Below are 15235 nucleotides of genomic sequence, written 5' to 3'. Positions count from 1 at the left end.
AGGATAAATGTACATTTAAAAAAAACATATTTTTTTATCTTGTTTGTGTTGGAGGAAAGGATGAATTTAAATTGAGACATTTTAGAGTCTCTGCTAAGCTAGCATATGAAAATCTTAAAGACCATTTACAAAATTTGTACAAATAAAACGTTTATATAAAGTTTGTAGTAGTATGTACTGCAACCAATTGTCTTTAAAGTCAGGTAGTTATTTGAATTCCCCTTGTGTGTTATTACGAGGATTCACATGATTTCATGTTAAATGCACATGTCTCAGGGAACTCCCACAATTGGTTATTACAGTATTTGATAACAACTACGTAATGAAGATCTAAAGTTTAGGATACAAGAGCATTTCCTAGGCATTAAATATATGCCCGAGCAGTGTAATGTCCATTTTTAAGAAATTGATAGAATATACTGTGAATCAGTTTGTAACAGCCCATCCTCAAAATATAAGTATACAATGGAGATGGGCACTAGTCAGGGAGGCCACCAAGAGGCCGACTGGTGTAAGAAATCCCCAGATTAAATAATGATTGCGTACCCAGTCGTCAAGGGAGAGAGTTATTCAATTATTTATTGCAGCATTTGATAGTCTCTTGTTTCAAGATGTTACAGACTCGATCTCAAAGAAACCTCCGGTTGTACCTCGACTTTACAGACATTGCAATCCAGAATGCACAACACAGTATACACAAGCCCACGTTTAATTGGAAGTTAAATGTTCCTAGATAATGAGAACAACAGATACATCTGTGTATATGTTCTCTCTCTGTAGGTCACCCCTGCCAACCTCAGGAATGTGAAATGTTTATATTGACCATTTGGGGGTTCTTTTAGAAATATGATCTGTGCCCTTCAATGTATATACCAGCTAGCAACCATATTACAGTGAGATAACTTTGCTGCAGTACTTTTAATAAAGCCGACTTAAAAATGTTGAAGAGTGTGCCCTGCTTGAGATGGCCAAATCAGAGAGGGTGGATAGTAGGTTGCTGTAGTTCAGTGCCAAAGGCAGCAGATAGATCAAGGTGGATGAGAACAGATGAGAGAGAGTTAGCTTGGGCAGCACGAAGACCTTCTGCTACACAAAGGAGAGCAGTCTCTACCAAGTGGCCTGTTTTGAATTCTGACTGGTTAGGGTCAAGGGGATTGTTTTGAGAGAGATAAGAATAGAGTTGGATGGAGACATTGTGTTCAAGTGTCTTGAAAATTAAAGATATGAGGGATATTGGCCTGTAGTTATTGAAATCAGCAGAGTCAAGTGTGGGTTTCTTTAAGAGGGGACAGAGAAAGAGCGAATGAGACAAAGAAGGGGTCAGACGATGAGTCAGCGCTGTAGTGGTGAGGTTAGTTGTCATACAGTATCGAGTAAAGATTAGATTGAGTGCATTGCCTGCTTTATGGGCAGGAGTTGACAATGAATGAGTGAGGTCAAAATGGGAAAGCAGTGGAAAAAAAGAAATGGAAAGAAATCACTGAAAGTAAGATGTTGGAAGGTTGTCCCAATAATATAAGTGGTGAGCCATCATCTAGTAATGAACTGATCAGGCATCTCAAGCTCATTGAGGACGTCACCTAGAGTGCATGTACGAAGGATAACAACAATGTCAAGTTTGAATGAAAAGGTCAAACTGACCTTGGAATTCAACATCAGAAATGTGTCAGTGAGCAACAGGGAGGAGAGAGAATCTCAAAATTACTGAAGAAACAAGTAGTCACTGTTGGGATCAGAAACTCCAGGACTATGGGAAAACAGTCAGATGCAGGCGGAATAGCGGTATTTCCTTAGGAAAACCATGTTTCTGTAAGGGACAGGAAGTCAAGAGCCTTGGAGGCCAGCATAAGCTGAGATGCATTTGGCCTTGTTGACACCGGATTGACAGTTCAAAACACTGTTAGCAGGTATTCCACATGGGTTGAGAGGACTGGGAACACAAATCAGAAAGGTCCTGGCCATGGGATTGGGTGTGACTGTAGAAATGACAAGGGCACAAGGAGGGGAAAGAGAAATGCTGTGTACAACACCAACTGCAAATGTTTATTATACAGGACAACAGATTCAGTCCATATGCTTGATCCATAAACTTGATCCATGAACAAAATCATAAAACCGGAAGTCAGGGAAGAACTTGCTTTTACGTTCACATTAAGTCTCAGACAGGCTACTATTTGTATGACTGTGTCCAGTAGAAACAGACCCAACATGACATATTAATGAAAAACATTATTCATTCCCACAATAAACCCTTTGAACCATCAAACAGTTCCCCTATGTCCAAGTGATGAGTCATGCATCAGTTTCATCCAAACGACTCAATATATCCTGAATGTAACACAACACTCCACTCCAATGAGTGTGATAGTGACTGTTTCTACCTTTAAAAATGAATATGGCACTATTAAGGATATCAGGGTAATCTTTGGTATTATGGCAATGAAGTGCCTACGCAATAAAACATGACCAATGTTGAGTAGAATTCATCATATGTAGTCCTCTACCAGCCTTGTGAGGTATGAATCTCCATACATATGAGGAAAACTATTTATTTATTTATTGTTAGGAATGAAGCTATATTCCAATCAGTCGTCCTGTTATTAGTTTCTTCCGTCTTTTTTGTCTTGCATCAGTGATGTCAAGTTCTATGAGCCTGACAAGCTATCAGGTCTTAACAAATGTTGGTGAGAGTGTGTATCTGAATAGTGAAAGATTTCCAGCACTTCAATTTTACTCAGTAGATTGACACCAGCGATGTTTCCCACTGTGGTATGGACCGTGTGACCTTTCCAGTGACCCAATCCAAATGGTTCTCTGTCCTGTAGTATGTGTGAAACACACTGAATTGATCTGTTGGATGACTATGAGCCTGTGAACAGAAATCTGTTAAGCGAAGCCACTTCCTTGGTCGTCTCTGCTTCTCTCATCTCGCTGTCCATAGCTCATCTGCAATGTGAGTGTGGATCTGAGTCTTCTGGCCCTGACGTCTTCTGCCGTTTGAGTGGTCAGCATGAGGGAGAACAGAGACCGTCTATTGTTGTGGTGATCCTTCTCAAACATGCTGTTTTACTCACACCCAGTTTCCTGTCAGTGATGTGATTTGTCATCATAAAAGTTGACGTCAAGTGTTGTTTTGCATCCAGGATGTGCTTTGTTGATAACCAATGTTGTATTTATGTTCGTTAACACCTGGCAGTAGAATAAAATTGGCTTGTCTTGTCAGAGGCACAACATAGTGGTGAGATCAATTCTACTCAAATTAAAATGTAATTGTTTATCAAAAATGTTATCACTCAAATAAAACAATATAATAATTATATAATAACTGATACATCCCCCTGCATTCTGTTCATTAGTCAGTGGAAAAGGACATGAGCGAATACATAATAACATCATATGAATGGGCCGGAGCCATCTTGCTGTTATTATATTATAACAGTTAATTCCAGGATGTATATTAAAATTAAATAGGCTTTGCTAGCTGGTGTGGATCTAATATCCATTCAGTAATGTGTTGACTTACTGTATTAAACCAAAGTTGACGTAATGTATTACAAACAAAAACATACAACAACCAGAAAAGTTTTATCCTGTGTTCAACAAGTTATGAGATTATAAATCAAATAACGCATTAGCAAATGTTTTTCATTTAGCTAAACAGCTCTCAGAAACTCTTGTGATTTTTGCGCATACCTAACTAAATTATTGGTTTCCCGCTGGGGAAAGGCTGGCTGACTAGATTGTCAGGAAGGATAGACCTTCAACAGCTTCCAGCAGTTCACAACCATGCCATTGTGTCTGTTTTAAATTAGATTAGAATTTTCTATAGCTTCCTGTTTTAGAGCTGTTGTGTGAAACTGTTATTAGCTCTTTACTGATTTTTTATTATCACTTCAACCAAAAAAGATCTGATGTTGCCCTGGCTGTCTATTGTAAACATTAGTTTTTTCAACTTTATGTTCAACCTTATGTTAACACAAGGTCAATCAATGATTATGAAAGCTTATGTTCAGTTCCTTTTGCCGTCAGAACATCCTCCATCCTTGATTCCTGGATCCCATACATGGGAGATATTTGCATGCCGCTGCTCGGCATGTGGTTAGAATGTCTCGTGTTCCAACCGTGTGACCGCCTTGACACTTTTGGTTCTTTCCAATGGCCAGGGATTCCCCAGTACTGACACAGTCCTGGTTTATTTTTGAATGGGCTTTGAGTGTCTTTAGATATTTTTCCTGCTTTGAACGTTTCCTTTTTCAACTTTTCAGTCTCTTGGTTAACTTATCAAGTTTCTGCATTAACGTATCCAGTTCTGCCTTTAGTCCCACCAACACCTCAACATTTTCTTTCCTTCTTCTGTTCAGCCAAGACTCAAACACTTCTCCATCTTTGTGGTTCTTTAACAAATATCTTTGAGGAATTTATTATAAAAATATATATATTTCTGGTAACTTAATCAACGATTAAGCCTTGTGAGGTATGTTCCTAAGGAACACATTTTTGTACAAACCCGATTCCAAAAAAGTTGGGACACAGTACAATTGTGAATAAAATCAGAATGCAATGATGTGGAAGTTTCAAATTTCAATATTTTATTCAGAATAGAACATAGATGACATAAAATGTTTAAACTGAGAAAATGTATCACTTCAAGGGAAAAATAAGTTGATTTAAAATTTCATGGCATCAACACATCTCAAAAAAGTTGGGACAAGGCCATGTTTACCACTGTGTGGCATCCCCTCTTCTTTTTATAACAGACTGCAAATGTCTGGGGACTGAGGAGACAAGTTGCTCAAGTTTATGAATAGGAATGTTGTCCCAATCTTGTCTAATACAGGCTTCTAGTTGCTCACCTGTCTTAGGTCTTCTTTGTCGCACCTTCCTCTTTATGATGCGCCAAATGTTTTCTATGGGTGAAAGATGTGGACTGCAGGCTGGCCATTTCAGTACCCGGATCCTTCTTCTATGCAGCCATGACATTGTAATTGATGCAGTATGTGGTCTGGCATTGTCATGTTGGAAAATGCAAGGTCTTCCCTGAAAGAGATGACATCTGGATGGGAGCAAATGTTGTTCTAAAACTTGGATATAACCAGATGTGTATGCTGCCCATACCAAACGCACTCATGCAACCCCATACCATCAGAGATGCAGGCTTCTGAACTGAGCGCTGATAACAACTTGGGTTGTTGTCCTTGTCCTCTTTAGTCCGGATGACATGGCGTCCCAGTTTTCCAAAATGAACTTCAAATTTTGATTTGTCTGACCACAGAACACTTTTCCACTTTGCCACAGTCCATTTTAAATGATCCTTGGATCCTGTTTTGATACGGCTTCTTTTTTGACCTATAGAGTTTTAGCCGGCAACGGCGAATGGCACGGTGGATTGTGTTCACCGACAATGTTTTCTGGAAGTATTCCTGAGCCCATGTTGTGATTTCCATTACAGTATCATTCCTGTATGTGATGCAGTGCCGTCTGAAGGCCCGAAGATCACGGGCATCCAGTATGGTTTTCCGGCCTTGACCCTTACGCACAGAGATTGTTCCAGATTCTCTGAATCTTTGGATGATATTATGCACTGTAGATGATGATAACTTCAAACTCTTTGCAATTTTGAGAAACTCCTTTCTGATATTGCTCCACTCTTACCTTCCTCGAATAACTCTACTGAATGAGTCAGAGGAACGATTTGGCAGAACTGCCTTTGTTTGGCGAGAGTCTTAGTTGAATTCAAAAACAGTCGCTAGACAAAAAGCAGCTTCAAGTTGCCGCTTAAGGATATGAATTGAAAACAACCAATTGAAAGCAGCCAAAGAAGGACCAAAACACCCCCCTACTAGCCTGGTAGCAATTGAACACAGCAAATACTACCACGAACAGCAAGACTTAGGACAAGATTTAGGACAAGACACACTGGAGTAGTTTACATACAAAAACCTCAAAGTCCTGGAGTGTCCCAGTTAAAGACTGTACATTAATCCAATTGAGAATATGTGGAAAGATTTGAAAGTTGAATTCACCAAAGTTCCTTGATAGAGCTTCTGTCATTTTTATATGAAAAATGGGCAAACATTATCTCCAGATGTGCAAATCTGGCAGAGACTTATCCAAATAGACTCACGGCTGTAATTGGTGCTAAAGGTGCCTCTACCAGGTACTGACTAACGGAGGTGAATACTTATGCAATCACAATTATTTTTTTATTTTTTTCTTATATTCTTTCTTTATTTCATTTAATTTAGGGCAATATGTTGATTTAATTTTTTGCATTTACATTAAGAACTCCTAATTAAATCGATTGGGATTTCATTTTGTAAAACAATAAAATCTAGAAAAGTCTTGGGGTGAATGCTTTTGACAGCCACTGTATATCAAACATTGATAACTCTCTTATCTGTTAGGCGAAAGAGCACAGTGTGGAATTAGACCTGCACGATATTTTATTAATAGCCCCGGATCTCAAAATATGATTTTGTTTTTAGCCAAAATATATATAACAGCCCCTGATCTATTCATCTGCAATTTCCGATCATACATTAAAACCCTCAAAAAATGATTTGAGATCACTGATTCAGAAACGCAAATGTTTTGGATTCTCTTTGTGTCATTCAAGCAGCCGATCTACTTCGCACTATTGGGAACGTGCACGTTTTGTGGCCGTGAGAGACAGCGCACCGGTTACAGGGCTGGTCAGTGTTGCCATCTGATTCTGGCGGCTATGGATATACAATCATTCATTGAATCATGATTCTAAGAGCAATATAATAAGTGCAGCTAAAGAGGTTATGTCTGATTGACAATGCATAGGTTTTGTCAGCTAGCATGTTCATTAACATTTTCTTTTGGGGGGTGGGGTGGAAAAGCCCCGAATGTATTGTGATACAAGCAACGCATCTGCTCTTAACTATTAACACATTTTTACCATTTGGACAAGTGTTTCCAATGCCAAAAAAGCATTTTGATAAAAATTGAATGAGGGTGAGTGAGAGGGAGAAGAGAATGAGAGAGAATAGAAGAGACTGAGAGTGAGAGAGTAAGAGTTGTTTGTGTAGCCCTTAGTCACGCTACATTTAGATAACTCTCCTCGTAGATGAATGGTTCAGACTTTCACCAACACTGACAGTACACACGTTTCAACACTTCCTGGACAAGTGTACAAATTATCCTCTGTCTTCATCTATTCATTAATATACAGTAGGAGTATTTCACACTTTTCACTGGCAAAATTAATTTATGAACATTCATGTAATTTGCTGTTGGTTTAGAGAATATTTAGTAAGTTCATTTTAGAGGGCTTCTGAGTCTCTACCACTACAGCTTTAACAGCGGATAGATCCTGGGAATATTCTAAAAAAATAAGCTTACTGCATGTAAACCTTTCTCTGCCTCTTTGTCCTTTTTATCTCTTTCCCTCCTTCCTACTTTTTGCCCCCTCGCTCTCCCTCTCGCCTCCTCCTTTTCACTCCATAGTATTGCCAGTGGTTTTGCTGGGGCCTTGTTTGTCTACCTGAACAGACTTATTGTTCAGTTCATCAGGAAACAGAAGACCATCAACAAGTTCCTCATGAAGAAGTAAGAGATCATGTCATCAACATCATCTGAAGGCATATACTGGGTTTTATATACTTTATATACAGCATATACAGCTCTGGAAAAAATGAAAAGACCACTGCTCCTTTTTCTTTCCTTTTCAAAAAAATTCAATTGCATTCAATTTGCAGTGGTCTCTTAATTGTAACCCTTCTGTTCCTCACCCAAAACCTTCCTTTTCTACTTTTTTTTTAAAAGGAAAGAAAAAGTTTCAGTGGTCTCTTAATTTTTTCCAGAGCTATATGTACATACACACACACAGACACACACACACAATCTCAAAGTTAGCTTCATTGATGCAGATCTCCCCTTCAGCAGAGATAAATTAAGTTAATTTTAAAAAGTCTCGATTAATGAATGGTGTTTACTCATGTTTGTACCAGACTGATAAATTAAAGATCTTCAGACTTATAAATGGATGTAATGTTCTTAAAATCACTCAGCCATGGAAGTGGTTGGGGAGAGGTTGGTTTTGTAAAATAAACTATTCCTCTCTTTCCCGCCCTCCCTCCCCTTCTCTCAGGCGACTGCTCTATCCAGCTCTGGTCACTTTGCTGGTGTCAACGTTAACCTTTCCCCCTGGCTTTGGACAATTCATGGCAGGCAAGGTTAGTTCCCTCCTGATCTGAACCAAACCTGGTTAGTTCCCCCTGACCACACTCAAATCAGGTTAGTTCCCCCTGACCACACCCAAATCAGGTTAGTTCCCCCTGACCACACCCAAATCAGGTTAGTTTTCCCTGGCCGCACACAAACCAGGTTAGTTTTCCTTGGCCACACCCAAACCAGGTTTGTTTTCCCTGGCCACACCCTGGGTAGTGAGATCTTTTAGCAGAAGCATCTGGGAATGGGAAGGTAGAACACAGAAGTAAACCTGTTGTTCTAAATGTCTGTTGATTAATTGACCTGACCTGGGGAAAAAATTCTGAAGAGTCTGGAGTAGAGGGATGTATGTGTCACCATGGTGCTTCATTTGAGGTGTTCCTATTCACATGACTTTCAAAAACAATTGGGGCAAAATTGCACATTAAAAGGGCACATTAAAATTGCCATTCTGGGATTTGGACCTGCAACTTTTTTAGGTTACTGACATCAGGTTGTAAAAGCTAGGCTACCTGTCGTCCCAAGAGAGGGTTTAGCAATAAATCAATAGTTATTTTAATTGCATATTTCAAGGTGCTTAAAAAGCTAACTTGAATCAAAATAAGAGATATTTATGCCCTACACAGTTAAGACTTTCCAACAGGTATCTTGATAGTACAAAAAGGCAATGAGTGAGTAAAATCAGGAATTTTTTAATGCACTGAGTTTTGTTTCACGCCATGGAAATGAAATTGATTTGGAGTTGTTAAAAATGTTTTGGTCCTATTTATCTGTGTTTCTGATGCATCTTGGAAAAAGATATATCGAAATAAGCATCCTGTAATTTTTTATGTGTGAAAACTCTACATATTTTACCAATGATCTAATTTCACGGGTTTAAACACAGAACACTACTTGCGATAGGGCCCCTATTCATTCTTTTTTTTAATTCCCCCTTGAAATTTCTAAAAACAGAATAACTTTGGCAAGTAGCAAATATAATTGTATTTTATTTCATTAAGTTCAAGGTTTTAGCACCCTGCCCCCATTCAAGTATGAAATCGATCCTTGAAGGTTGCCTCATGAGATATAAATTCTTCCTCATGCATGGTGACCCAGGGCAAAACAATATCTGATATTTGTCACAACTGAACCTTTGAGGCCGATTTTTGTGGTTATTAACTAGAATTTTGACCAAAGAAATGATCTTTGTTTCACTCTTCTGCCCTCTTAGAAATATTACCAGATAACTATGCAGCGGTTCTTCAGGCCTAACAAACACGCACACAATACATTTTACAGGCACAGTCACTTTCTTTCTCCATGTCTTTCTTCCCCCTCTCCTTTCTCTTCCACTCTCTTCCTCTCTTCTCTCTCTTTTATCTGTCTCTGTCTCTGCCTCTCTCTCTTTTTTCTTTTCCAATCTCCCTCCCTTCCTGTCTCAAATCCTCTCCTCTCTCTGTCTGTAATGAGATGTGAATCAAGACTGTATTTCTGACACAATAAGCTGTTGATTCTTCAATATCAGCTCTGCCCCCTGAAGTCTTGCTTCACACACCCACTCTACACCACACCACATCACCACACACTGAGGACACACCTCCTCCAGCCTCACACCACCTCACACTGAGGACACACCTCCTCCAGCCTCACACCACATCACACTGAGGACGCTCCTCCTCCAGCCTCACACCACCTCACACTGAGGACGCACCTCCTCCAGCCTCACACCACCTCACACTGAGGACACACCTCCTCCAGCCTCACAACACCTCACATTGAGGACGCACCTCCTCCAGCCTCACACCACCTCACACTGAGGACGCATCTCCTCCAGCCTCACACCACCTCACACTGAGGACGCATCTCCTCCAGCCTCACACCACCTCACACTGAGGACGCATCTCCTCCAGCCTCACACCACCTCACACTGAGGACACATCTCCTCCAGCCTCACACCACCTCACACTGAGGATGCATCTCCTCCAGCCCCACACCATCTCACACTGACGACACACATTCCTCCAGCCTCACACGTCCTCACACTGACGACACCCCCCCTCCAGCCTCACACCTCCTCACACTGAGGACACACCTCCTCCAGCCTCACACCACCACACACTGAGGACACTCTCCTCCAGCCTCACATCACCTCACCTCATTTTTTTTTATATTGTCAAACCATTAACTCCTGCCAACCTAGCGCTCCGTCTGTGTCTGATAATGTATCTTCCCATTTCTCCCAATCAGCTGACACAGAAGGAGTCCTTGGTGACGTTTTTTGACAACCAGACATGGACCAAGCAAGGAATAGCCAAGGAGTTTGATTACACAGACAACTCTCAGGCCTGGAAAAACCCCCAAGTCAACGTCTTTGTCACCCTTGTTGTCTTCATCGTCATGAAGGTGGGCACGTCATCAACTTGAAACTTTTTTTTGGCAATTCTGTTACTCCCTCCTTAGATCATTTCTTTCCATTAAAGGTGAAAGTAATATGACAAGATTCTAAATGTTTTTCCTGTTAGTGGACGTGAATGCAAGGCAATACAATTGAGGCTCTTCAGTAGTACTGAGACTCGTTTCAATTCAGTCAACTTTTATATGAAGGCAGTTGTTGCATCTTGTTACTTTGGTTAGTTTTTATGGAATTTTTATAAGTCTAGGTTACTACCTCCAGTAGCTCCAATGAAATGTCCTCTTTTCAAAGACTCATAGAGCTGCTGTTTTAAATCTTGTTTTCTAGCTGCTTTCACTGTGTCTGTGTTTGTGTGTCTGTCTGTCTGTGTGTGTGTGTGTGTGTGTCTGTCTGTGTGTGTGTGAGAGGGTGAGAGGCCTTGGGCGGTGTTTATCGAGTTAACCAGGTGTGTAATACAGTCCCTGAACAAGGACCTGCAGGAGAGAAAGATAGAAGGTGGGGAGGAAATAAAGGAGTAAGGAGAGACAGAGAAGGTAGGAAGAGAATGAGAAATGAGGGTAAGCCTGAGACTGAGAGAAAATACTTGAACTATGTGTTTGGGAATGTGTGTGTGTGTGAGTGCGTGTGCACACATTTGGTTATTTAATGTGAGTCTGGTCTGCTGTAATGCCACGTTGTGTGCTAATCCAGGTTTTTCATTTTAGAAGGCTATGTGATCATTACAAAACCCATTTACAATTATGTTATCACACCTGAAAACTTTTGTGCAGATTAAAGAAGCAATAAAACTGGCCTTTTTTAGACTAGTTGAGTATCTGAAGCATCAGCAATGGTGGGTTCAATTACAGGCTCAAAATGGCTCATCAGTTCTCATCAGTTTATTCTTGTTCTGAGTAATGAAGGCTATTTCATGCGATTAATTGCTTCACAGAACAGGGCAAACTGTCTCTAACCAGAATATAAAGAGGAGTGGGAGGATCCAGTGCACAACTGAGCAAGATGACAAATACCTTAGTGCAGACACCTCACAGGTCCTCAACTGGTGAAGCTGGCCTTTTTCCCCAATCTGTCTAGGGTTTGTGTTCTTTTGGCCATCTTAATCTTTTCTTTTTATTCATTCAGTCTGAGATATTCATTTATTCTTGCATGGGATGGCCTTCATTTCTCAGAACAAGAATGACAAGTTTCATGTTATGTGTGTGTGTGTGTGTGTGTGTGTGTAAATATGTTATGAAAATGGTTCTCTTTGACTCCCATTTTAAATTACCCATTGCTCTTGTGTGCATTGATCACTATACTGTAGCAGTTTTTTGCAAGTACACTGCAATGAGAGAACTGCATGTGTGCGTGTGCGCATGCGTGCGTGCCTAATCCCCAGTATTCTGTAGGGTATTGGTAGGCTAGTAATTGGGGAGGGAATAGGAGTCCTTGTAGGACTAGAGAGGGCTTGGCGATAGGCTGTCCTCTAGTCTTTACAGTGTCTATAGTCTCTGTGGGACAGATGGACGTTTACTGAGGGAAAGAAACTGCTTAGGTGGCAGGATCTTTTGGTCATTATCGACCAGAACTGCCCTCTGTCTGGCGGAGAATCGTTTAACTGGGGTGAGAGTGTTTCGCAATTATCTTTTCTTCATGCTCACTTGTCCTGGAGTCGTGTAGAACTTCAGTGACCCTCCCTCTGCTTAACTATCTACTTGTCAGTTGTTGTTTATTTTATTCCATATATCGGTTTCCCTCTGATTCTCCTCTCCTTCTCCAGTCCTGTGTGTGTGTGTGTGGACGTCTTTGCTTTGGTATAGTAGATGATGCTCTGATGAAACAGTAGTAATGAAGCTATAATAGCTGTCTGCTAATATCTGTGTGAGTTAGAAAGACAACTCTTTGGCAATAACGTCAGGATCCGGGGCAGGAAGTCAACGTCACCAAAGTCCGTCACCATGGAAATAGCTGCTGTCCTTGCGACCGGCGTTCAAGTGGAAGCATTGTCTGTGAGCGCTGCCAACACTGTCTGCCTGTCACGTGGGTTCTTTTATTGTGTGTGTTTATAAGGCAGAAGGGACTAATTACTGGAGCGGCTGAGTTGACTACGTCGAAATAATGATTTTATATTGAACACAGCAGTCAACACGAACCAAGCCAGGGCTCCTGTCTTCTCATTAGAGACCAGGTAGAGGAAAGGAGTGAGAGACATGGTGAACGTGAGTAGTGTGGCGACAGAAGACAACCAAGAGTCTTGAACGACAGAGTCTTGAACGTGGGTTTCATTCCCAAGAGGCGCCAGTAAAAAAAAAAAGCATTAAAAAAATATCACAACCCTTAGTCTGGACAGAAGCTTCTGCTAGAGGATGTAAATGTAACAATATGAAAGGGCTGTGTTACTGTTAGATTAAACTACTATGTTAGACAAGACTATTACGTTAGATTAGACTATTAGGTTAGATAAGACTAATGTCATTGGAGAAGTCCGGGAAGGTATGTTTGTTTGCGTTGCACGACTCTCCTCTGATGTGTTCAATACTTTCCCTCAGAAGCAATAGGATCCAATGCACATCATGAAATCTATTTTGTACTCAATCTCTCTTATACCCATACACACACAAACAGTTTTCTGGATGCCAGCTGAGTGCAAACCTCGGTAATAACCTTAAACCCCCGTTATGAGTTTCTGGAACCCTTAACACCCTCTCCCTTATTGAGTTTTGCTTGGCCCGCCTGGCCGTTTTCATTGAGCACCTTTCGGAGACGTTTGATTGGAGTTCAGTCCAACTGTTGACACCCGAACAGTTTGGATGAGGAACAGATGTTAGTTTGACGGCTCTTCTTTTCGGCTACGCGCCGTTACCCGCCAGTGTCTCCTGGTGTGTACCTGTTCCATGACTCGGGTGTGTGCTGTGACGAATGTTGTTCAAACGTGGGTTTGTGACGTAGTAATCCCCTGTGACATTCCCAGGTGTGTGTTTGTGTGCGTTTGTGAGGCGTGAAAGCAGCATAGGGTGTGTGAGTTGCTGACGGAGATATATTACACACTGGCAGCTGTGCTTAATTACAGCTACTGAGATGGGGGGTGTATGGGGAAGGGTAAAGAGGGAGGGAAATGGAGGAAGAGAGAAAGAGATGAGTGTAATTAAGAGGTCTATTTAAACCTCTAGACCAGGCAGATATTTGTAGAGAGTTTTAGGAAATGACCATGTTACACTTCCGTCCTCTTCACACCCACTGAATCCATTGGGGGCTGTGTGTCTGGTGCGTTTTATCGGGGACTTTTGTATCTGTGTGGCTGTGGGAAAGGGTTATGTGTTGCTGGTTGCTCAAAGGAAAAGGTTCCAGGAGGATCTTTTTGCTGTTCTTGACACTGGGGGAACCAATATAAATTCCTTAAAGAATGTATTTATTATTTTGTTTGTTAATTAAATAAACTTTTTTCAAACGGTCCTTTCGAGGCGATTAAAATAAGTTTAGTGAAATACTTTTCAAAATGTTCCTCATAACTTTTCAGGATTCTCACAGATTTCCATTTAATGAACCCAAAAATATTGTCTTTTTTGAGCCGTATTTATGTGTGTTCAGGCGTGTGACATTTTCTTTTTTCTCTCATCTACTTTAACGTGCTCTCCCATTGTTGGTGGCCAATTTCCCTGGCTTAATTTCAGGGTTTTCTGCAAATGAAGGCACTGTGTGACAGTTCTACTTCACCCCAATCAGAGCCTGTGTAGTACAGTTTGCAGCTTGAAATTAATGAGGCTATTGCAATGGAGTCATACATAATAAATATATAATAAACTACGAATAATCCAGGCACCTTGTTGTTCTGTTGACTAATTGAAATGCCACATGGTTCCCTCTGTGACTGTCTCCGTCTGTGTGTCGGTCTCAGTTCTGGATGTCTGCCCTGGCCACCACCATTCCTGTGCCCTGTGGAGCCTTCATGCCTGTGTTTGTCATCGGTAAGAGCAGAGTGTGTGCACGCATATATATGCATTCATGGATTAGTTTGGAGTTAAGGTTAGGTTTTTTTAGGCTTAAGAATTTCACTTTTATCGGCAGGTAATTTGGAACCTTAAGAAATGAAACTGAAAGATTATATTTTACAATCACTTAATCATAAAAAATCTACAGAATTGCAATTTCATTATGCAGAAAAAATAGCTTCAGTAGATAGTGTCCCTTACTTTGGCTGAAATAACTTCTTGTAACTGTCTATCGGCCTGTTACATACTCTGGGGGACATAATTATTTTTTTTTTTTACAGTGCTGCTTCAACTGTGTCATGTTCAATGGCTTCCATGCAAGCACCGCCCACTGCATGTCCCCCTATAGTTTTTAGGTTAGATTGAGATTTGGGCTTTGACTCGGCCATTCCATAACCCTAGATTTGTTCTTTTTAAGGCATGCTGTTTGTTTGTTTTGGGTCATTATCCTGTTTTACGATCCATGTTCAGTTCAGATACACGGTTCAACATTCTACTCAAGATTTCTTTGGTACATTGTTGAATTCATGGTTGCTTTTCTGCCCTGAGGCAGCAAAGCAGCCCCAAACCATTATGCCACCGCCTCTTTGCTTTACGGTTGTTATGCGGTTATTTTCTTTCAAGGGCATTGTTTTGTTTTAGCCAAAAATGGCATCTGATACTACGGCCAAATAAC

The 15235-nt window shown here is 40.7% G+C and overlaps 1 protein-coding gene across 4 annotated transcripts in view; it reads left to right on the top strand.

The window, feature by feature from the left end:
- Nucleotides 1-15235, top strand: part of LOC105015878 (chloride channel protein 2) — a 155889-nt gene that overhangs the window by 94608 nt on the left and 46046 nt on the right. For all 4 annotated transcript variants that reach the window (XM_010879382.4, XM_034292781.1, XM_034292780.1 and 1 more), the window contains 4 exons: nt 7474-7575; nt 8117-8201; nt 10426-10581; nt 14466-14535. In XM_010879382.4, the coding sequence (XP_010877684.1) occupies nt 7474-7575; nt 8117-8201; nt 10426-10581; nt 14466-14535 (413 nt within the window). The remainder of the gene's footprint in view (nt 1-7473; nt 7576-8116; nt 8202-10425; nt 10582-14465; nt 14536-15235) is intronic.

The sequence above is a fragment of the Esox lucius genome, chromosome 1, assembly GCF_011004845.1.
Source record: "Esox lucius isolate fEsoLuc1 chromosome 1, fEsoLuc1.pri, whole genome shotgun sequence".
Taxonomy (NCBI): domain Eukaryota; kingdom Metazoa; phylum Chordata; class Actinopteri; order Esociformes; family Esocidae; genus Esox; species Esox lucius.
Note: the sequence above shows the minus strand (reverse complement) of the source record. Positions and strands in the feature narration are given on the sequence as shown.